The following is a 23,896-nucleotide window of genomic DNA, read 5'->3' as shown; positions in this document are numbered from 1 at the left end:
TAGATAGGGCTAAGTCGTTCATATTCCAAAATGGAAAGAGCTTCTGCATTTTCAGGAATACTGAGAAAGGCCAGAACTTCCACAAGTTTAATTTCTGTCTCCTATCATATTTTTGCTTCACATATGATTACAGAATGCTATTGAAAAGGGTGTGACTAAAGCTCCAAAGAGCAGACATACCCAAAGTATGACCAGTAGATTTTTCTTTTTAAAAAAAATAAAATAAAATAAATCTCTGTGGCATAACTACTTTTGGAAATTTCTGTTTCAAAAACACTTGCCCAGATTGCACAAATAACTTCTATTTAAGAAACATAAGCTCTGTTCTTTGGGTATATATAACCAGTTCTTCAGTTCTTGGGCATATGGAACCAGTTTTTTACTTTTGCAGAAAGAAAGGTCCTACAACTCCCAGCATTCTCCAGCCAGAATGCTGAGAATTGTAGGCCTTTTTAAATCTCTAAACATGGATAGGATTGCACCCTTAGAGCCTTTTTATTTCTAGGTCTTCTCTTAGTGTGTATCTGCCTGTATAATATTTTTGCATATTTTCAGGTAAGAGGGTATGACTTTGGAGAGTGCATCACATCTTTAAAATGTAAGAGGAGCTATGTGCTAGGATCAGGGTTGTGAACTGATGAAAAACTACTCAAAGATGCTTCTGATGATGTTGATGATATACCAGTGAAATATAACATTACAGTAGCTAAGGCAGTAGCTGCTTCATGCAGAATACTTTAACAAAAAGTACAAAAAATTGATTCCAAAGGATTCTGTCCTATCAAACCAACCAACCATACATAACATTGATGCTAAAAAAGAGAGAGAAAACTGGGACAAGAAGACTTGTTGGATATATGCATCAATTGCATTCCAGTAGTTCGTTGCACTTGTAAAGCCAAGGTTACAGTTGTATCATATGCATGCCATGTAAAAATAAAAATAAATATTTTCTTTCAGGTACACTTCCATGTCATCCTGTACAATAAATCAGGCAGTTTAACAGAACTTCCAAACATGTTAAGGAACTGGTGCAAGGTACGGGCCATACTATGCTGTCACTGCTTAATAGTTTTAATCTACTGTTTTATTACAATTTCCAGAGTAGTCTGTTGCAGCAAAAATAACAAAAGAGTTTTGTGACACTTTAAAGACTTCGTTTATTATGGCAGAAACTTTCATGGACTAGATGCATCTGATGAAGTGAAGCTTATGCCATAATGAGGTGGAGTTCAATCCTATGCATGCTTACTTAGAAGGAAGTCCAAAATGTGTTTAATAGGATTTACTCCCTCATTAGCGTGTTTAGGATTTTATTTGCAGGCTTAGCCTTTAAGATGCCACAAGACTCTTGTTTTATTAGTCATCCATCCAAGTAATAATTTAAAGGAGGGAGAATCTTAATATCAAAATAATACTGGCCTTTAAAGTATATTTTACAGTCCCTGTTGTGGATCTCTAGCCATCCCTAGAATCATTTTGCTTAGGTGTTGTTGACTGATAAGCTTTTGACAGTAAAGTAGTATTTCAGCAGTGTGGGATCCCTCCCCACGCCTCCAGTCACTGGGTTGATTTTTATGTAGGCAAAATCTGTATATCTCGAAGAGGCAAATGCCACCAGAGAGGCATTTTGGGGGCGTTGTGAACTTCTCCTTTCGGCATTCATGGCCTCTCCGTGGGGCTCAGACCAGCTAACAACTGGATCAGCCAGAGCCACTGAAATTCTGCCCCGTGGCAATTGTTTACCAGCTCCCCTTGGCAAATCGTCACACAAAGCCCTGCTTTTCCGCGGGCCACTACACGCCGGCAGCCAAGAACCCCACTCCTGTGTCCACCAGAGTTGGGAGTTTGTGACCAGAGAGAAGCCCTCCCATGTCAGTTAATGGACACCCGTTTCGAGCCTCTTTTTTTTTTTTTTTTTTTTTTGTCCTAGTAGCGCGGCGGCTCTGCCTTTCTCTTCCTCCAACCCGAGTTGGCTCTTTCCCCTCTTCTACCTGCCCTTCGCAGCCAAAGCTGCCTACAGGTTTCTCGAAAGAACCATTTAAAGATACGTTATAATATTTGTGTGTGTGTGTGTGTGTGTGTGTGTGTGCACGCGCGCTAGCCTGTGTGTGAGAGTGTGGTTGCGTGCGTTTCTCTTTGGGTGTAACAGGCGAGCTGTATGGCTGGCCAACCTGTCCCTCAGTCCGCGAGCCAATGGCAGACTGCCTTATATAAAAATGAATGTTTTCAGTCTCCCTCCGGCTTGCATGTACTGTATGTGGAACAGTGTACAGTGGGCTCTGCTGAGAGCTTCTCTCTTCACTTTCACATAAAGAAACACTGACTGGCCACTGCTGCCAACACACACATATACACAGAGGCAGGCACGGTCGGAGGTAAGTGCACCACCAGCCCCCTTTCCTGAGGCAGGCAAGAGGAAAGGGCTCCTCTTCCCAACACTTCCTTTTCTATTATTACTCACTTAAAAGCATTGGGGCAGCCCTTAAGGACTCCTCTGGCAGCAGCGGCACCGCCGCTAGCAGCAGCAGCAGCAGCACAGCCGCCTGCTCCTGCTCCTGCTCCTCCTCCTCCTCAACCGGCAGGGTTAAGAGGAAGGCGCAGACCTCTCGACGTCCCCTGCCGCCTCCTACTGCCACAATTCCCATTCACTTTCCCTGCCTCCGCGTCCGTCTGAAACTTTGGATGGATGCAAAGAGAGAGAAGAAGGTCAGCAGTGGGCTTTCAACCTGACGGGAGTCGAGAGAGGTAGTAAGTGGGCTGGGGTGGTGTGTGTGTGTGTGTGTGTGTGGAGGGGGAGGGGGAGGGGGAGGGGGGAGCAGAAGCGAAGAGGTGAGTTGCAATGCAATGCAATGCATGAGGAGGAGGAAAGGAGGGTGGTGGTGGTGGTGGTGGTGGTGGGTGGGGGAGGTGGAAGCAGCACCAACCCAAGGGTAGGCCAGCCACTGCCAGGCTGCGCTTGAAACTAAGCACCTCTCTCACCACACAGAGGGAAGAGCAGCAGCAACAACGGAGAAGGAGGAGGAGCGGGGAGGGAGGAAGGTGGGGGGGGGTGAGAGAAGAGAAAATAAAAGCTGGAAGCCCACAGGAGGCATGAAAACAGCCCAGCCCCCCTGGGTGTGGGGGGGTCTTGACAGGGGCAGCGAGAAACGAAACTTCATTGTAAGAGTGGGCGATGTGGGTGCGTTGATTTATTTGCGCTGCGTGGTTCGCGTTTGGTGTCACACTGTTGTGGACCGGGTTTGGCGTGGGGGTGGGGGTGGGTTGTGGCGGCGGAAAGCCCAAGCGGGCTCAGTTGTTCGGCTTGAGAGTTGGGAATCGGCATTTTCCGGTAGAGAATCCTGCCTTGCAAGGCACTTTTCACTCCCTTCCTCCCTCTTCCACACAAACAACAACAAAATGTGCAATGATGAGAGGGGAGGCTTTTAGAAATAAATAAAAATACAAGGGAGCGAGAGTGCAAGCCCGGGGAACGGAAGAATAAAAGAGATGGTGTTTGGGGGGGGGGAGGGACAGAGGAGGAGAGAGGCTGTGTCAGGATTTTGCATGAATGTGGGATTATGTTGTGTCAATAAGTTTAAGGTGGAGAGAGCGAGCGAGGCTGGTTGGGGGTTGTGAGAGAGGAAGGCCTTGGCAGTTTAAAGTCCTATTTCTGAAGGTAAGTTGTGACATTGGGTGGTCGCGATGACAGAAAACTTGCAGATTATTTGCCCAGGGAGGGGAATGCGTGTTTCTCGGGGGGGTTTTCTGAGTCCCCAGTCAGCAGATGGGTGTTAAAACTGTTATTTGCTGCTGCGAGATCGCCTCGCTGGTAAATTGCAGAAATCAGACTCTCCTCGGGTGCTCCTCTTCCTCCTCGAGCCCTCCCCTCGCTCTCTTCTTCCTCTCTGGGGTTTTATTTGCGAATGTATGAAAACTTACATGGCTGGATTCGGCATTGGAGCTTTTTAAAACACACGCAATTTTGCAACGGAGTGGGGAGGGGGGAGAGAGAACAGATCTCATTAATCCTGAGATCTGGAAAGCGGTAGGTTTGTGTTAGGAATATCTCTGTAACAATCCGTTGGCGCTGAATGAGGAAGGTAAAATGAAACGATGCAAAAAGAAGCAGAGACAACATGTACGACAGAGAGCGCGCGGGGGGGGGGGGGCGTAGGGCGAGGTATAGACAGGCTTCCCCCCCTTTCCTTTGGGGTGGGGGGAGAAGAGAGGTGTGTGTGTGTGTGTTGGGGGGGGGGTTAAGTAAATGCCGGGGTGGCGGCCGCTCTTGTTGCAATCTGCGTTTGGCTTGTTTTGTTATTGTTGGGGTTTGGGTTTTAATTTGCTTTTTATTCCTCCCCCCCCCCCAAATAAAAAGTGTGAAGGGGCAAATTAACGACTTCTCGCCGGTGGATCTTGTTGGAAAGTTTGTCAGAGAGAGGAGAGTGTGGGGGAGACGCGTAAGGAGGAAAACAGCAGGCTGCTGAAGATGGTCAGTTGGCCTGGGGCTTTGAAACCATTGCCTGTCCTGCTCGTGACACGTTCAGATCCCCCGGCCCTGTGCACACAGGAGGTAGAGGGGACAGCTAAGCACCCACCCACACGGGTGGGTATGGAGTCCCCCCACCCCGTAACACGCTAGAAGATGGAGCGGCCACAAGGATTCTGGGTTTCCATGTGGCTCTAGCGGCAGCGGCGGCAGCAGCAGCACCTCCTCCCCAGTGGCAGCAGCCGCGGGATCATCGCTCGGGCCCGCGGGGGGAAGGAGGAGGAGGAGAGTAGCAGCAGCAGCAGCAGCAGAAAGGGAGGTGTTTGCTGCCCGGCTGATTCACCGAATCTCGCTGGGGAGGCAAAGGGTGTGGAGGAGGAGGAGTGGGGCAGATCCGGCATCCCCCCGGTGCCCCCTCCCTATCTGCCTACCTTTTCCTGCTCCCGGCTCTCCTACAAGGTGTTGTGTAGACTCTTCCCCCCTCCCTCCCTCCGGAGATTGAGATTTGTACATTACATTATTGCTCCTCTCCTCCCACTAACAACCCCCTCCCGCAAGATGGACTCTCTCTCTCTCTCTTTTTCTCTCCGTGTCTTGTCAGCCTTTAAGATCGACATTTTGTAACTAAGATGCAAACTTGATGGTGACCAGAAGGAAAAAGGAAAAGCTCTGTCTGGGCTTATCTTCCTAGCTGCACTCCATGTTTAATAACCTTCGCTTTCACCCCCAGACCCCGGTGGCCCTGCTTACACTTTGCATCGTGGGGAAGGTGGCTGGCCGGGTGGGGGCGGCTCGCAAGCGAATGCTCGCTTCCTCCTGCGTGTCGGAGGGAGTCGGGTCTCTCCAATATTTTCTCTCTCTTTGGATTGCGATGGCGAGAAGGGCGACGGGGCGGGGGGAGGGGGAGGGGGGTCTTATCAGGAAGGATCGGCAAGTGTGGATTACCTGAAACTATGCTACAACGTTGGAGTCTCGTGTAAGACCTCTTCTCTGCAGTTCTGGATCTCGCATTTTATTTGGAGGACGATGATGATGTTGCTTAAATTTATACACGCAACTGATTGACCGATTACATGTGCACACCGAGGGGCTTCCTTCCTGTTTTGATTCCCATTTGCAATATGAGTTCAACTTTCTCTGTATTTGCCATCTTGGGTGTGTTATATATGGAGGAGAGAGAGAGAGAGAGAGAAACCCACCTCATATGATTTTTTCCACTTGCTCATGCTTAATGCCCTTTATAAGCATGGTGCTTATTTCTGTTTGTTGTTTAAACTTGACAGTTTTGTTTTCTCAAGGAGCAACCAGGCTCTCATATTAATACGAACTTATTGTTGGGTGGCTAGCAGGGGGAGACAAAATTAAGTTGCAAGTTTGGGATTCCTGTAGTCTTGCTGTAGTTGTGGGCCAGTTGCAGACCTGTAAAATCATGGTGTGTGCTGATGATGTGCCTTTATTTGATACTTTATAGGTCACTGTCACATGACATAGGCTTGGAGACAGCTTCATTTTCCTCTGCCTGTAATTTCCATTTGCCTTCCTGGGTAAGTATGTAAACTGTACACACACAGGAAAAGAGTTCCATTGTTATTAATAAGATGTTCTTCTATTTGAGATGGAAGATGCTACTCCAGGTTTAAGTCCTCCCAGAGAACATGTCTCCTTATCAGCAAATGTCAGTATGAATGGTGGGAGTGGGGTTGCCCTGTTGATACATGTAGTTTACTAATAGGGAAATTACAAGGTTAAAAAAACATGCAGAGCTTGACTCCAACATTTGTTTCAATAATGTGTATCATTTTAGGGTGGAAGAAGCCCAAAGAATTGTGATTAATATTTTTTAACAGCTGGTATAGCTTTATGAAAGGTACAGCAGAATTTATGAAGTATGTGAAACATTGTCAAAGCTTGGCTAGTTGAAGTGGTGAGAATATGTGTTTTAAAAATAGTAGATAGTAGAGGCACCTTTCAGAAGTTGAGGACAAAGTTCACCTAACTTTAACATTTAAGATACTCACTGTTGTGTCAGCTCTCTTTGAAAACTCTCTGTTCCTTGCATTTATTTTACATTAACTAGTTAATGTAGGTCAATTCAACAGTAATTAATTCATTAGTATTTTCATAATAGTTGTTAATACTGCAGATGTTTTAGGGGAATTTTGAACTATCGAGAGTTACTCTGCTCAAAACCAAATTATATGCTGTGAAATTTAACTTTAGTCCAAAGGCTATTCTGTTTGAACCTAATGATTATGCTACTCTTTGGTACTTTATAGTACCAAAGGTGCAAAACAGAACTGTCTCGTTGACAATTAATGGGGGTAGCGGAGAAGAGTATAATGGCTTGTATTTTATATTTATGTTCAAAAAGTTAGTGACATGTTATAATCCACAAACAGTTATTCAGGAGTAAAATCACTGGGGTCCTTTTGAAGTTTACGTAGTGGCTTGAAAATTACTCCAAATAACCTTGATTGTTAGGGATCCTTAACATGAGGGCATGGAATGGGTGATGGCCTCATACTGAGGCTACTGCAGTCTCTGTGTGTTGACATTCCAATCATAGAGTAATAGATTGTGCGCCTTGTTAGAAGTTAAGAGAAAGGAAAGTCTGTCACCCTCCCTCCCCACTCTGCTTTGCCCTAGGCTTCACTTTTCCCAGCAAATTTAGTTCTCCAGATCTGAGTTATTAAGGCACAGAATTTACAGGAACATTAGATACATCTTGGGCCCTAAAACATTCACTTTTAAAAAAGCTTAATATAAAACTTAATATAAATATATACAGGGCAGTTGGGTCAAATAAGTAAAGTTCATAGTTCTAAAGTGAAGGCACATTATAGACTCAGAAGCTTGCTGATTTAAAATCTGTGAGGATTCTGTTAGGGTAGGAGTTTAATATGAACAACCCAATATTTATACCACACAATACAGTGTAGCTTAGCGGCTAAAAGATGGAGTTATCATGCATCAGAAATCGTGCCTCTGCCATGAAATCACTAGGTGGCCTTAGACCAATTACTTCTTCAGCCTCCTGGCTGCATTATATGTATAATAAAAGTGATGAACCTTACAAGGCTGTTTGAAGAATTACAAGATAATATATGTGAAGCACTTTGAATATTCTTAAGTGCTATGTAAATGCTAATAATAATATAATTCTGTAACATTCAGAGTGCTGCCCTATACATATAAGAAATAAGCCACATTGAGTTCAGTGGGACTTACTCCCAGGTAAGTGAGTATAGGATTGCAGCCTAAACAAGTGTTTAAATAATCCACCAGTTGAGAATTGAACTAAAACTAAGCTAAAATCCTGTGCTTGAGGCTTGGTATAGTGAGGAAAATGGTCTTGTGGTGTTGTTTTTAATTATTTTCTTTACTGTTGTATACGTGCAGAAATTTCACAGAGTGCTGAGCACTGAAAAGTGTAAATATGATATACTGGGTGAATCTAGATTGCTGTGCTAAAGAGATACATATAGTTCCAATTATTATGAATCATAAATGATATGTGGCTGTCACAAATACTTACAAAAGGGATACACATAGTTCCAATTATGAATCATAAATTATATGTTGCTGTCATAAATACTTACAAAGAGGGAGTTTTAAAAATTCTATGTGTTGTTGTAGATCAGGGATAGACAATGTGCAGACATCCAGGTGGTGTTGGATTGCAACCCCCATCTTCCTTCACTATTGGCTATGATGTCTAGGCCTGATGAGAGTTGCAGTCCAACAATGTCTGGACAGCCACACATTTCTTTGTTCTAGAGTAAGTCTAGGGCCAGCTTGACTCTTAGTAAAATTAGAGTACTACTGACACCTACAAATGATGTTAAAATGTCCTGTTGAAAAGATGAGTATATGTAGTCATTATGAAAAAGTGCTGAAGTAATTTGCCTTTAAATTGCAAATGTAACACAAAATTTGTCCCAAAATGATAAAAACTGTATTTTCTTCAATTTTGACTCCGTGTATAGAACTTTTTTATTTATTTATTTTTTAGGTCAAGATCTTGTATATCGTTTCTCTGCAGTTGTATTTATCTAATAAATGTGGTATTAAGTAGACATTAAAAGCAAAGCCTTCTGAGTGTTGGGTCTAATCTTGACAACCTTTACATAGTGGTGTAGTTGGATAAATGGACTCGAATGCGTGTACACTTGAAGCCACTGGTTCAGTGCTTAAGACTCATGGAAATTAAAGGGACTTAAGAGCATAATTAGGTCCCATCCCCCCTGCCCATCCTGATTTCATATATGTTTATTTGGCTTAAAATACCAGGTAGGTATGCATAGTATTGCAGCTCTAAATAGCTAGGGCTGGGAGATTCAGTCAGGCTCTAAGAAACTGGATGAATTAGTAGGCTGGTTTGCTCATTTCAACAAAACATAAATGACAAGTCAAACATAAGATAATATAATGTGGAGTTTTTAAAATCGGGGTTGTGGGTCTGTCTCCTTATTTGGGGTTAGGAATTTGGCAGTTCTAGGTTTCATGTAAAGTGGCAGGATTTCAACTAGACACCTTGGGAACAAGACTCAGGTGCTTCTCTCTGTGCTACTATCACATATTGCTGGAGAAGTGGGCGGCTGACTTGTGCATTGGTACCACCAGTGCTGCAAGCCAGAAGGTGGCACTGCAGGTACTAGGCCAACAGAGTTCCACCTGCCTCTGGAACATATCAGACTTGGGCCTGGCTCCTCAGACTGAACAACTTGTTGCTTGAGTCCAGTCTGCTCTCAGACTCTGCTCACCAGTCTGTTTCTTTGTGTGCTCATCTGCCTGCATAGAGCTTGCTTTGCTTTGCCTGCAAACTGCTAGCCCTGATAATAGCTCTGTGTCTGTTACACATATGAAAGAACTACTGGAGTCATAGTCAATCAATGCAGTAGAATCAGTAGAAAATAATTTATGGATATTGTTCTACTGGGTCTGGGGAGAGAAAAAAAGACAGGAATACCACATTGTTTTCTAGTTTCATTGAATATTTTAAAATAAAGCATCTTCTGAACAAAATGTGGATGAAGTGATAGCATGGGTATAGATGATAGTATATATGATGTGTTCCACTAGTGAAGCAAAATATACAGAGTCTTGCTCTGATGTGTCATAATTAAGGACAGCTCATTTGAGTAGATGTGGATGTGGCAGACGTAAAATATGGGAATGATAATGGCAGGTGCAATCTTTTCTCTGTGGAGAGGAACAGTGCCCTTCCTTGCTCTGGGGCAATAATGCAGATGCAGTACATGAGCTATATGAGTACATGTGTTTATGCCTAAACAACCCGCAGAGAGCAAAGGTGGATACATGTGATAGTGCTATGCAACACAGCAATTTTTGTGTTGCATGCCTACTGACCTAATCAAGCAAAGCATGGGTCCCAGTGGCAGCAATATTCCCAAGAACTCCAAAATGGGGAACAGTGAACAAAGGAATAGCATGCAAGCTACCTTGCCCAGATGCAACAGCAGGCTTTGATGGACAGCAATAGGTTGTGTTGTTAGTATAATTTCTCCTAGATTTGAAACAGATTCTCTTTTAGTGATATTATTTGCCTTTTTCTTCTGTTTAGTCTGTATTTTAAGAAAGGATTTCCAGACACTTTGCAAACTGTACTTAGGAACAAAGGGAGCTGCCTCACACAGAGTCAGGCCATTGGTCCATCTAGCCCAGTATTGTCAACACTGAATTTCAGCAGCTCTCCGGGGTTTCAGGCAGCAGTTTTTTTCAGTCCTACCTGGACACATCAGGGATTGAACCTAGGACTTTCTGCATGCAAAACAGGTGCTCTACCATTGAGGTCTGGCCCCTCCAGTTCAGATGGAATATAAACTCAAATTATGTATAATGCTCAAGCTAAATGTGGATGACTGCTGACTGTTTTAACTTTACATGTTATGTTTTCTTTTATGGTATCTGTGGGTAAAATACTCTAAGGCTGGACATGGATTAAACTTTTGCATACCTAGACTCAAGAGTTCTTAAACTATTTCACAGCTCTGCTATTTATGTTTCATTCGATCTCCATTATCCTGAGAACCACTATTTATGTATTTGGAACTTTGTGAACTTGTCTATTCTGTTGGGCATTATGAATCTTTACTTACCTTATAGATTGCCATTCTCATTTGACTTGAATTTTTTATTATATGATTTAGTGTTTTGCCCTTTATCATTATTTCATCTCTTGGCTTTTGAACACTTTTAAGCGGGCATCCTGGCAGAGAACAGTAGCCTCACTGTAGGGAAGAAACAGTTTCCCCTATTTCTGTGGTGTATTGGCACTTATTCAGCAAGCTGACTATTGCTCCAACATGCCATAGTCATACGGAGCTTATGGAAATCCCCTATTTTCCACAATAAGGTTGCATACTTCAAAGGAGTCACCGTTATTGCATTTTAAAAGGACTGCAGTAGTGAGCACCCTCCCAACACACACCTGCCTATTAATGTAGAGATTCCATAGTTCTTCAAACTCTATTTGTTTTCAATTTCTTGTGCCATGACCGTGAAGTGCTTCATGTGTGTGCGTGTAGGATGATGTGAAAATGAAAGCTGTCCACACTATTGCTGATAATACCGATAATATTGCTTTCCCAATAGTTAACATTTGACCCTAAGAACAACAACAAACAGATTGATCTCCAGCAAAACCTAACCATTTCTGCAGTAGAAGGAAAGTGGGGGCCTGGCGACAAATTTCATGCTAATGTGAAGAAGTGAATTTTTGATGAAGCCCCTTCCTTTGCATACTGCATGGGCAACGCTTCAGGGCAGCCAGACTTTTTTTAAAAAAAAGCTCTTTAAGCCTACTTAAACTGTATGGTGGAAACCAGAGAAAATGAGGCTTGCCTAAATACCATGGAAATCAATGGGAATTCACACAGTGAAATGAATAAGGCTAAAAACTTATGCACACTTACTTGGAAGTAAATCTCATGGGTAAAAAAATAAATAGTATTTAATGAAGTTGTGACGTATGAGTGTGCATATGATACATATGATAAATGCATATGATAAATGACCCTTCAAGACATCTTTGATGCATAACAATTTAAGTAAGATACAGTCCAAGTTGAAAAGTGACTCAGAGAATGAGATAGTGAACTCCTCTAGATTTTTGTTCAAGCTGTTGCCAGAGGCATAATCAGTGACATAGATCTGAAAGTTTCAAAAGTAAGCTCTGCTGATAACTGACTTAACTTTTCTTACCCCTGTTTTATATCTTCTGTGTTAAATTTACTGAGCAACTCACCTTAGTTGTAAGTTGGCCGAAGCTCCTAAGTTGGATTTGGCCTAGTTTAGTTGAATTTGACTAACGTTTCACATTGATTTCAGTGGAACCTAAGTTCAGCTGATTTAGTCTGGATCCAACTCCCTAGGTAACAATGAAGGTTCCATATTTAAGATCTTGATGCTAGCTCACAAATATAGAGCAGCTACTTGGGAAGTTCCACACTATTCTTGAGTGATCATGTAGGGTTAGGAAGTAAATGTTGTGTGATGAATCAAAGGGCAATTACTTTTAGACATCATGGAGCTGACCTTAATATTCCATATTTAGACTAACTTAGGATAATTTTTGAGTTGTCTGAAAGCAGGTTTCAAAATTACATTTGAAAAACAAGACCTTTATCTCCCTATGCTATTGTCATGGATAAAATGGAGGATTGTGCTCTTGTGTTGCATGATTCACTAGGGCACTGTGAAGTTAAATTGAATATTTCTGTTACCTGCTATCTGAAGTGTTTGATCAAACAGAGATTTAAATGGATTGCATTGTGTCCTACACAAACTATAAAAATTCTTGATCATGATTTTCCTGTGCTCCTTAATTGTGCGTATATAGCGTGTGACTGTAAAGTATTACCCATAAATATATGCTACTTAAATGTGCCACTTAGCTTGATTTAAACGATGCAATTAAATTGATATTTGAGAATCTCTCTAGAGTGTATAGGTTAAATATTGTAATTGAAAATAGATTATTCTTTTAGCCTTTAGTGCTGTAGATATATCTTATTTGTTAATGTCTTTTAAAAACATTTAAAAGATTTATGTTAAACTTTTAATGGATAAAATCATTGAAATATTATTTACCTTCACACATTAAAAACATGAAAAATAGCAAAACTGAGAACCCTAGAATGATCTTAAATATTTGCATATCCAAATATACTTACAGCAGTAGTACTGTCATGGCTTCTGATATTTTACTGGTTTAATGAATATACTGCATCTGGTGCACTCATTTACTAGTTTTTTGTTCAAAACAAGTAATTCATTCCCAGGATATGATCTGAAAGCATCTGAAGCAGCAATCTTGCTGAAGCTAAGCAGGTCTGGTACTGGTCATTGCCTGTTTGGGAGACCACCTAGAATCCTATGTATGCTGCCATGAGTTTCATAGAAAAGGGCAGGATATAAATGTAATAATAAAAGAAGAAAATTAGTTGCACACTTGTTGGATTGAACTTGATTTGTTACCATTGAAGTCAATGGAAATATGCAGGCTTAATTATAATTAATTTAGGAATGAACTACTGGAAGCACTTTATTCTCACCTCACCCAAAGTGTGCTCTCTCTGTCTCTGTCTCTGTCTCTGTCTGTCTGTCTGTCTGTCTATCTCTCTCTCTCTCTCTCTCTCTCTCTCTCTCTCTCACTCACACACACACACACACACACACCAGCCCCTGAAAGATTTTAACCAAGTCTTGGTTTTAAAATGAAGTGCTCACAGTTGATTCTAAAGGGGGGGAAAGACTGTTTAGCTCTCAACAAGTTGACTAAAGAATAGAATGTCCTCTTCAAATGCAGATGTTAGCCATTCTTCTAGTTTATCTGGTACATGTGTCTTAAGTATGCACTTGAACACAAGTATTTGTGTAAAGGTTTCTTGACTGGTCAGGTGAAAGTGATTATTACTTGCCACAGGTTACCAAGCAAGTGACCTATTTGCAAGTCTATATTCTTTATGTAGCATTTTCAGTATATATAGTGCTGTCCAATCCTTATTCATCTTCATAATAACCATGTGATGCTGGTTTTAGGGCCAAAATGTAACGGTAAATGGGATTGCATTTAAAATGCCTGCTTTTAAAGCAAAAATAGCCACGTGGGACACCCCACCCCTCATCAGATTCAGTGGGCAGGAAGAGTGAGTTTAACTAGGGTGACCATATGAAAAGGAGGACAGGGTTCCTGTATCTTTAACAGTTGCATAGAAAAGGGAATTTCTGCAGGTGTCATTTGTATATATGGAGAATCTGGTGAAATTCCCTCTTCATCACTACAGTTAAAGCTGCAGGAGCTATACTAGAGTGACCAGATTTAAAAGAGGGCAGGGCACCTGCAGCTTTAACTGTTGTGGTAAAGAGGAAATTTCACCAGGTTTTCCATATATACAAATGACAGCTGCTGAAATTCCCTTTTCTATGCAACTGTTAAAGGTACAGGAGCCCTGTCCTCCTTTTCATATGGTCACCCTAGTTTAACCCTTCCTCCCTGCTATAGTCTCAATAATTTCCACCGGAAGCTGCTATTTGCATCAGGGAGGTAGTTCCCAATGGCACCAATGGATGTTTTCCTCCTGGAACTAATAGCAGCTTCAGGGGCTGAGGTGGAAGGGAAAGAGTTAATGTCCTTTCCCATGTGCTGTGGAGAAGATCCTGATGTGCGCACACGCTCACACACCGGCTGTGTGTTTTTTAACCCTGGGATAATCCTTAGGTGTAGAAAGGGCCTATAACTCTGTTAGAATGAATGGAATGTTTTTCTTCTCGTTTTAGCATGAAATTTTATTTTATTGTTCAATAAAGTTTTAAAAATAAAGGCAGTACAAAGATTATACATAATTAATATAACAAGATCACTAGGGAAGCACAAAAATTCACTAATTATAATTCTTAGTGCTAATATTTTTATTGGGCTGCTTGGAAAATATAGATATCTGTGTGGGCTCCTCCCCCTGCCAGCCATTTCCTCTTGAACAAGAATTTGCTCAGCTGCAGTAGATATTGATGTTATATCTTTTCCAACATTAATGTAAACCTCAGTAGCTTCCTATAACATGGTCTTCCGATTCCTTTTGCATAACACATGTTTATATGCACCTGTTCCTTAATGTATGGAACAGGTTTTGTATTACTCTCAATTCACAATTTGCCTACTACCCCCTTTAAAATGCAACTCTCAATGCCTTTAATAGAATGCATATTTTAAAAATACATTTTAAAGTCCTATTAAAAATTGGCAAAGATTGGATCATATGCATTTCTAATGGGAAAGAATACCAAAGATATGAGGCCATTATGGAAAAGGCCCTGAAAAAATGGCTGCCTGTCTGATGGATTTAGATTTTGGTCTGGCAAGTAGAACCTTAGAGACTGATCTTAAGAACCGGCAGGTTTTTATGACTGAGATTGGAGAGATTTGAACCTCTTGACTCATCCCTCTTTACCTCATTTTTGAGGAGTCTTTTCTTGGCAGTTTCCCATTTCATGTATGTTGAATTTGATAGCACTGTTGATCACCGTTCCAATTGGTTTAACACCTGTCGTATCAAGAACTTTCTTTCCTATTTTTCCTAACCCAAAGTCTCTTGGAAATGGAACTTTTGTACCTGTTTTATTTCCAACATTTCTAGATCAGAACTTTCCTTTGGTAGTGTTGACCCTGTCACTGTCTCCTTTGCTTTTTGAACTCTTAAGGTCTTTTAAAGGTGGAATGATACCTAGGTTTTATCTCTTGTTTATGCATAAGGTAATACATTATGTTAATGTACATTATAACTTTTCTACAATATATGTAGGTGCAACAAGCACCACTGGTCAAAATTGATGGCTGCTGCTGGGTGTTTGAAAACTTAAAGAATTAGTAGAAATATTATTTATTTAATTAACTTCTGTCCTGCCCTTCCTCGTAAAGAAGCTAGGGATTCCCATGCTCATTTTTGTGGGAGTAAACCATAAGCATTGTAGAGTAGAGCAGTATCAACAGACCAAAATACCTTCCCTCTTTAAATGTGGAAAGAAATGGTAGTTGGGGTGAATCAGGAGCAGAATTGCTTTGTATGAGAAAAACAAACATTATAACAGAACTATTTTCTGTGTTAGCTAATTGAATTATGCTAGTATTATGACATGAAAACTTATAGGAAACCTATATTAAATAGTCTGGAATAATGTCTGCATATTGGGCAGTTTTCCCCAACCTTGTGCCATCAGATTTTTTGGTCTGCAACTCCCAGCATTCCTGACCAATTGGCCTTGCTGCCTGGGATTCATGAGAGTTGAAGTCCAAAACTTCTGGAGGGCACCAGATTGGGAAAGGTTAAAATATTGGTATGTGGCTATACAGTCAGTAAGACCATATGTGGAGAATGGCTAACAAGATGTTTGTGTAATTGATAATATCAATGAGGATGTAATTTTGCTTTCTTGTCATAATTTTTATTTTTTTAGAATTTAGGGTTCTACAGGTATACATTTTGAGTTATATTCTCATTGATACTATCAGATTCTTGTGGGTTTTGTCTTCTTACTGTATTTTCATTATTTGTTGTCAACCTAAACAGTATAGAGGTGAGGACAGTATAAAATCAAGATTTTGGCTCAAATTCTAGCAATGTACGTGTTCAAAATGCATATGGTACTGGAAAACCTATATATAGACTTCCCCAAATTGACGCCTTCCAGATATGTTAGACTGCAAATCCCATAATTTCCAGCAAACAATAGCTATACTGACTGGGAATTACAGGACTTGTAGTCAAGCACTTCTGGAGGACACCAGGTTGTGGAAGGCTGATATATATCTTTTCTAAATTGGCCTCAGTCTGATCTAAAAGATAGATATTAACTATAGTTGCGTCAGCTGAACTTTTTTTTTGCCACATTTAAAGCATCCTCCTCCCAACACTGGCAAGTGGGACAAAGCTATTCAACACTTTGCTAGAGAAACCTCTCAAATGGTTCCTTCTACAGGATCCATGCACAATCTCTAGTGGCCATTTGACTACGAGGATCATTAATGCCGTGGTAACATCCAGATTAGACTTTGGGTCAATACGTATCTGCCAGAATATTAACTGGAGTCTGCCAGAAACAGTAACTCTGCTGTCTCATTTTCATTGATTGCCAGTTCATTTCTGGGCCCAGTTAGAAGTGCTTATTTTGCCCTTTAAATAGTCCAGGACAAGCATACCTTACGGTTTGGCTCCTCCCTTATGTATACTAAACTATAAAATAACATTGACATGAGAAGTCTGGCTTCATCTCTCCCCCCCCCCCCCGCCCCACTGTCTGAGAAATGGTAGCTGTGTACATGAAGCAGGGCCTTTTGGTTGTGGCCCCTCCATTGTGGAATGGGCCCACCTGGCACCAGTGCTACTTGCCATAAGTTGGGAAGAGAAAACATGGCTTCACCAGAAAGGCTTTAGGAATATTCCCCATTTTGTAGGGTTCTTTCTGCTTTCCTTTTTATATAATGCAGTAGGGTGGCTTTTCCATACTTTTTTGGTGTGTCCCCCTACTCCCATTGGAAGGGAATTAACTACATCAGCTCCAAGTCTGTTGTAGTTGAAGGCTCGGGAACACAGGGTTTAGGAACCTGCAGTGCCGCCCCCTCACAACATGCCTCTAAAATGCCCTGTTCCTCCCTCCCCCTGCTGGTGGAACATCTGTACCCGTGGAGCTTTCCACAGGCATACTAGGGGCCTCTGGTGGTGTAAGTGTTGTCCTTCTGGTAAGACCCTCTCTCTGAGGGTGGAGCGGCACTTAAACCTTATCCAACGCTCCACCAGAAGGCTTTTGGATGGCTTTATTATTGCACCCCCAATAACTTTAAAAACACAAATTGCAACATGAGCCAATACTGATTTGATGCAGTTGTAGTGAGCAAACCAAAAAGTGATACTAAGTTTCCAGTTCTTTCATAGGAAATGTTCTGTGATGGGAAAGAAATGTAATGTCTGTAAATGAAAATGGTCAACTGTAGAAAAGAAAAATGTGTCTATATGTCAGTTATTATGCTATGAACTAGGCAAAAAAATTGGCAGACAGATTGCATCTTGGAACTGTTTTTGATTCCTTTAAGGTGTCTGACACCGTTGAAAGAAAATCAGCACTTGCTAAACCACACAGCTGTTAAAAATTCAGGTGATCTGGCTATAGTGGGACTTGGCAGTCCTAGTCAGTAGATGTTTCTCAAAGAATATATTTTAGTAACAAGAATATAAGAAGAACTCTGCAAGATCAGCCAAAGGGTCTGTGTAGTACCAGCCAGATATTTATTTATTTATTTCATGTATATACTGCCTTTTCTTCCAAGGAATCCAAGGTGGCATCCATAATCTTCCTCCTCTCCATTTTATCCTTGCAATAACCATGTCAGGTAGGTTAGACTGAGAATTAGTCACTGGCCCAGAGTCACCCAGTGAGTTTCATGTCTGAGTAGGGATTTGAACCCTGGTCTCCCCAGTCCCATTCCATCACTCTAAACCCTATAGCCTACTGGCATCAGATACATGCCTTTGGGAAGCTCACAAGCAGGACATTTAGATGTAAGGCTACACAGCAACAAATTCTGTAATTTATACCGATTGTGGGAGGCTGCTGTGAAGGAACCCATGCACCTGATGAACTTTAAATTGCCCCAGGACACTTTTTTTTTGGCTTTGGTTGTTTTTTTATTCAAGAAACTGGGACAGTCACTTGATATTTTGGTCTAATGATCTCAGGAGCGTACTGTGTGAGAATCACTGGGATAAAAACTTAGTAATGCAGCATAAATACAATGAAAATAATAGCAGGAGTATTGACTTAGGGAGCACAATAAACAGATGTACCCAAGTGGCATAATTGCCATGGGCTGGATCTCCTCCTGTTTCCGGCCTCAGGTAGTTATGTTAAGGTTAGTAGCATTTTTGCTCACAGTTTCATATAATTGTAATGTATTGTTATCTTGGTATTCTGAATATGCAGAAAACAACTTCTCTGCCCCTTGAACATGTTTGTCCTTTACTGCCCTTTTCCGATCAATGACTTCGTACCATCTGAGCATATGTGCTCTATTTATGTGAAGTTCTTACTGCTCCTTATAAAGACTGTTACAGAATCGGACTATTCAGGGGGGGTTAGAATATTCCCCAGTGTCTATATCCTCCGATATCTGTAAATACAGCGACTAGCAAAGATATAGAAGGCCATCCCTTATATAGTTAAAACTCTATATGCACACTATGCTTTCCCTTGCCAGCAGGAACCAGTACAGGGATAAGAAGTGTACAGCATAATGATACCAGGTAATATGGAGTGGGAAGCTAGAATTGAAATTTTTAGTTCCTCCCTCAAAAACAAGTATGAAAAAGTTAAAATCGTAAGTGGTTTTTGGTCTAACCTTTGTTTTGTGGATTAATTTAAAACTCAGTTCTTAAAAGTTTGTGTAAGTGTATCCCCTCAAGGTTAACAGGATGAAAAGTATTGCCTGATTACTCTGCCTAATGGTAGCACCAGCCCTGCCTTCATCCTTACTGGCCACCACAAAATTAATACATGTGGATGCCACGAATAAATGATGCTTTTCACAAGGATTTTGTGAACATGACTTGAAGTTTGTGTATGATTATAGCGTGTGTGTGTGTGAATATATATATATTCTAACTTGTGCCCTTAGGCATTCCATTAAAATAATGTCTTTCTTCGTAGTCCCTCAGTATGATGGTGATCTGGGTTGCACATTGAAGGGACATAAATTTAGAGAAGATGCTATAGCTCACAGATGAAGCACTTGGTTTCCATGCAGAAAGTTCCAAGTTGAACCACTGACATCTCCAGGTAGGGATGGGAAAGACTGAAATCCATGAGAACTGCTACTCTTTAGTATAAGCAGTACCAGGGGTGTCACTATGTTCTTAAAAAGATCCAGGCCCGTAACACAAATTTGCATGTACTTTGAGGTGTGCACTGATCCACCACTTTGATTCAGAACCTGATTTTGCACTTCGAAAAACATCCTGCTTCTCTGACTAATTTGGAGCTGGTCCACTTCGACATAGTACCAAACCGGAGTCAAGATTCATTAAACAGAGGCTTCGTGCTTCCTGTTGATTATCATTGAACCACTATGACTTTTCTTCCCTTGGTTAGAACTGGACGATAGTTGCAGGCATAGCAGCTCCATAGGAAGGGATAATGCCTGGACAATGTCTGAAAAATAGGTACAGTGCGGTGTGTGTGTGGGGTTAATGCTATGTGCCTTTATATTTTTATTTTCATTTAAAGGGAGTTGCTGCTATCTTCTTTATTTCTTGGTAAAATAGAATAAAAAATTCAGGATTTGTTGTCCCATCTGAGAAGATCATGTCTGCGAAACTGCAGAATGTTAGCCATAGGATGTTTTGTACAAGGGGATTCAATACAGGGCATACATATCCCCGTTTGTTCATTGTGGACCATTGTTCTGAAAATTACAGAGTCCAGAGCTGTTCCTAAGTAAGAAACCAGCAATGTTTCGGAAGGATAGGATGCAGTGGTTCACATGGAAGGTCTAGTAACTGCAAGGCTACTGAGCTTTGAGGGAAGAAACAGGCTTCATTTAAGGCAGATGGTGGCATTAGGGCAGCTCTGAAGATCCGGGGCCCAGCTCGAAGATGTGCCTTTTCCTAAAAACGCTCCTAGACTGTATTGAGCTAGATTGACCAATTGTCTGGGTTGGTATATGACAGCTTCCCATGTATCCTCCATCCATATGCAAGAAAGCATTGTAAATACACTGCAGCTATCGTATGTTCCAGTAAGAATAGAAGGTCTGCACAAAACAGGGTTTTCTGGTGAGAGAGCATTCCTTAGAAGGTACTGTATTTATTGTGCATTAGTTGCAGAAGGGTAAAAACATAACCAGATGGAAAAGTGGGTGAAGCTTCTAAATAACAAGTTATTTAAAATTATTTACGTCCAACTAACAATTGGACTTACAATGAATCATGAATATATTATTGGAAATTAATATACATGTTAATATATTAATCCTATTATGGATATAGACCCATACTATCATAAAATGGATTAATCATTTTATTAATCATACAATGGATGTTTTCATTTTATTCTTAAAATTAATCTAGTTCTGACTCCTTTACAAGAACGGTAGGTATAACAGTACACATAGATTACAGTAAATCCTAACATATAAGGAAAGAAGAGATGAAAATTGGCAGGGAAAGCAGTAGAGACCACTATATATGTCAGCCTTCCATAATCTGGTGCCCTCCAGATGTTTTTGGACTACAACTCCCATCATGCTGCTTGTGCTGTGTGAGACTTATACTCTAAAACATCTGGAGGGTTCCCGATTGGGGAAGGCTAGTATATGTCATTTCTAGTCAACCAAGTAAGCATCCCTTATTGCAGTGTTTGGGACTTATGAAAAACAAAGTAATCTGCTTTAATCACTGTTAGCATGGTTGCCAGCAATCCATTACATACTAGATCTCCATTTCCCCTTCACCTCCCATTCCTTTTCTGTGCTGACATTAACATCCACATATCCCTGTCTTCTTGCCACTCTGTTTGGGGTAATTTGGCCACCATAGTTGGGGACACGCAGTACTCCCTTTGGAGTTGTGACTCTCACTTTATAAAATCCTGTCACTACGAAGACATGCAAAATTGTTTGTGTTTGCCCATATCCTTCTAATGCTCTGTGTTCTCTAGTGGCACCCAGAGTATCAGAAGCACTAGCCTAGATCTTACTAATTTCTTCCCATTTCAGTCAATTAATTTTCAGCTATGATCATCTTAGTTAGATGCCACTGGTATTCATCATTCCATCTCATGTGTTAAAGCTTTTCCTCCTCCTTATCCTATTTGCACTATTGGTCTTACATTAATCTGTGACAAATAGTTTCAAATATAATTTGTGTGAAAAACAATTTCCCCTTCTTTTAAAACCTCCATGTTAATTTCATTGTGCCAATGCACTTGCAACGCTATATGATGTGTCAATTCAATGCTTCACATAACATTGATAATAATATAACAAATAAAATACGTTTTTATCATGTGAAATAGAATTAATTAACTTGCTAACTGACTCAGATTTGCACAGTTTGTAATAGCCCCTAGTTTGATACAGTGAAGTCTTCAAGCTGAGCTATGCAGCTGTCAGAGTTGGACACATTGTGCTTGCCCCATGTGAGTTAAGCCACGCCTGCTGGAACCCCTAGGCACGGTCCCTGCCATGGTGCATCACTATAGACCTCTGAGACAGGGGTCTATCCACTCCATTTCCCTGAAGGGGGGACCCCATAGTAGGAGGTAGGGGGCAGGCCTTTAACTCTGTCCCTTTACTATTCTTTCTTGGCTTCAAACTGTATGGATTGAAAAGCTGTGTGCCAGTTAGGGAAGCCTGCCCCTAGTGGCTGAAGATGCTACTGCAGGCTTCAACCGCATGCGGTTTAAAAACAAAATAACCCTGAAGTGCAAATTCCTAGGGTCCCCTTACTATACATGCTACATTTCAGTTATCTGGCTTTCAAGGTCTTAGAGCTATAGCAACAATGGACAGACAGACAGAGACACATGGTTAAAATGTATTGTTAAAATTTGCTTGCTACAATGCTGAATTGTGATGCAGTTAATTTGAAAATGAACAAATGCTATTGAAGTAGTCAATCTTTTAAAAATTTGATTGGCCGCAAAATAGAACAAATCCTAAAATTTTCATAACAATCAGGTGTACAATTTTTGAGTCCATTGAGGACATACAAACAAACAGTTCCATATAATATAGTACAATAAATATAAATCAATTATATTTCTGTATCATCCAACAACGAAAGCTCTCTTGGTGGTTCACAGAAGTTAATGCTATAAAATACAGTAACATGACAAAGCACAATATAAAACTTCTAAAAGTTTAAAGCAACAGTTTAAAACCAAAGTAAAACCAAAGTAGTTATGATTTATCTAGATAAAATAAGTAAAAACTGGGTAGAATAGAACAAGAAATTAATGGAATATGTTTGTAGCAGTTTTCTGCGGGGAATTCTAATTCTGATTTTAGTGGTGCTCTAGCTGTAACAGTGGAGATTCCATCCTATTTTGATTGGCTTTTTAAATTTACTTTTCTTTCTCTGAAATATATAATTCATGGTGGCCTGGTTGCTTATGTACAATGTACAATGCCGTGTTTGGGAACTTGATTGAGGGATCTACATAATTGATGACAGATTGCCATATTTATGACTTAGAAAGGAATTTTTATCTTATCTTTGATTGGCTGTTGACTCAGAGGCACTTGCTTGGGACATTTTTATTTATTCACTAAGCTTATTCTATAAGATTGTCTGATGGCATGCACCATAGTCAGTCTTACAGTGTGCATGATCATAGGCTTCAGTGCAAGGGTTTGACTAGACTTATACAATTTTTGTGACCATTTTGCTCTTCTTACAAATTTATAAATGTCGAGGTGCCCTTATGGCCTTAAACATAAAGTAAGAATATAGGGTTAATGTATTTTCTGACTGCAAGATTGCAATCCTAAACATGCTAACAAGGCAGTAAGCCCATTGGATACAATATAACTTTTGTGTATATTTGCATAGGCTCCCTCCCCCTCCCCCGACATAGATGGTATGTGTAGCATTCATAGGCAGAGCAAACTTGATTTGTTAATCACAATCAACCCAGAAAGGGAACCCATGGTTTGTTGTTAGGTTGTAAACTCTGGGTTGTTCAGACCATCGGTTGTCATTAAGTGTGAACTGTAGATTGTTTCACAAGGCTACAGAGGCGGCAGGCAAAAGTGGTAAAAAAAAGACCCAGCCGCTGTACATGCTAGTACTAGAGTGCAACTGAGGCATTTGTGAGAGCAAGCAATGGAGGAGGGAAACAAACAGCCCAGGGATTGAGAAAAGAAACCAGCTTTTGGTTTTTTTCTTTTATAATAATATACATACTGCTGGTACTTTTGGACCTCTCAGCGGCTTTTGATACCATTGACCATGGTATCCTTCTGGAACACCTGAGGGGATTGGGAATCGGGGGCACTGTGCTTCGGTGGTTCTGGTCCTACCTCAGGCAGGTTCCAGATGGTGATGCTTGGGGATAGCTGCTCCTCAAAGAAGCATCCCCAATGCTATTTAATATTTACATGAAACTGCTGGGAGAGATCATCCGGAGGCATGGGACGGGGTGCTGTATGCTGATGACACCCAAATATATTTCTCTATGCCTTCGACAACAGCATCAACTAAGGATAGTATGTTTCCTCTGAATGAATGCTTAGAGGCGGTAATGGGCTGGATGAGGAAAACCAAACTGAAGTGGTGCTTGCTGTCAAAGGCCGCAACCTGGGTTTGGGGGGGGGGGTGTCAACCAGTTCTGGCTGTGATTACATTCCCCCTGAGTGTA

The 23,896-nt window shown here is 41.0% G+C and overlaps 1 protein-coding gene across 5 annotated transcripts in view; it reads left to right on the top strand.

Annotated features, from left to right (window-relative positions):
* The first annotated feature begins 2,286 nt into the window (after positions 1-2,286).
* Positions 2,287-23,896, top strand: part of BBX (BBX high mobility group box domain containing) — a 149,787-nt gene continuing 128,177 nt past the window's right edge. For 2 of the 5 annotated variants that reach the window (XM_063126853.1, XM_063126852.1), the window contains exons 1-2: positions 2,287-2,378; positions 5,940-6,012. Coding sequence is in view for 2 of the 5 variants with exons in the window: in XM_063126851.1 (XP_062982921.1) it covers positions 2,690-2,748; positions 5,940-6,012 (132 nt within the window). In the remaining 3 variants the exon portion in view is untranslated. Of the gene's footprint in view, positions 2,379-2,583; positions 2,749-3,988; positions 4,028-5,939; positions 6,013-23,896 lie in introns of those variants that run through there. The other 3 variants (XM_063126851.1, XM_063126850.1, XM_063126854.1) reach the window with 2 other exon arrangements.

This window comes from Elgaria multicarinata, chromosome 5, assembly GCF_023053635.1.
Source record: "Elgaria multicarinata webbii isolate HBS135686 ecotype San Diego chromosome 5, rElgMul1.1.pri, whole genome shotgun sequence".
NCBI lineage: Eukaryota > Metazoa > Chordata > Lepidosauria > Squamata > Anguidae > Elgaria > Elgaria multicarinata.
This window is presented reverse-complemented; position numbering and strand designations above follow the sequence as displayed.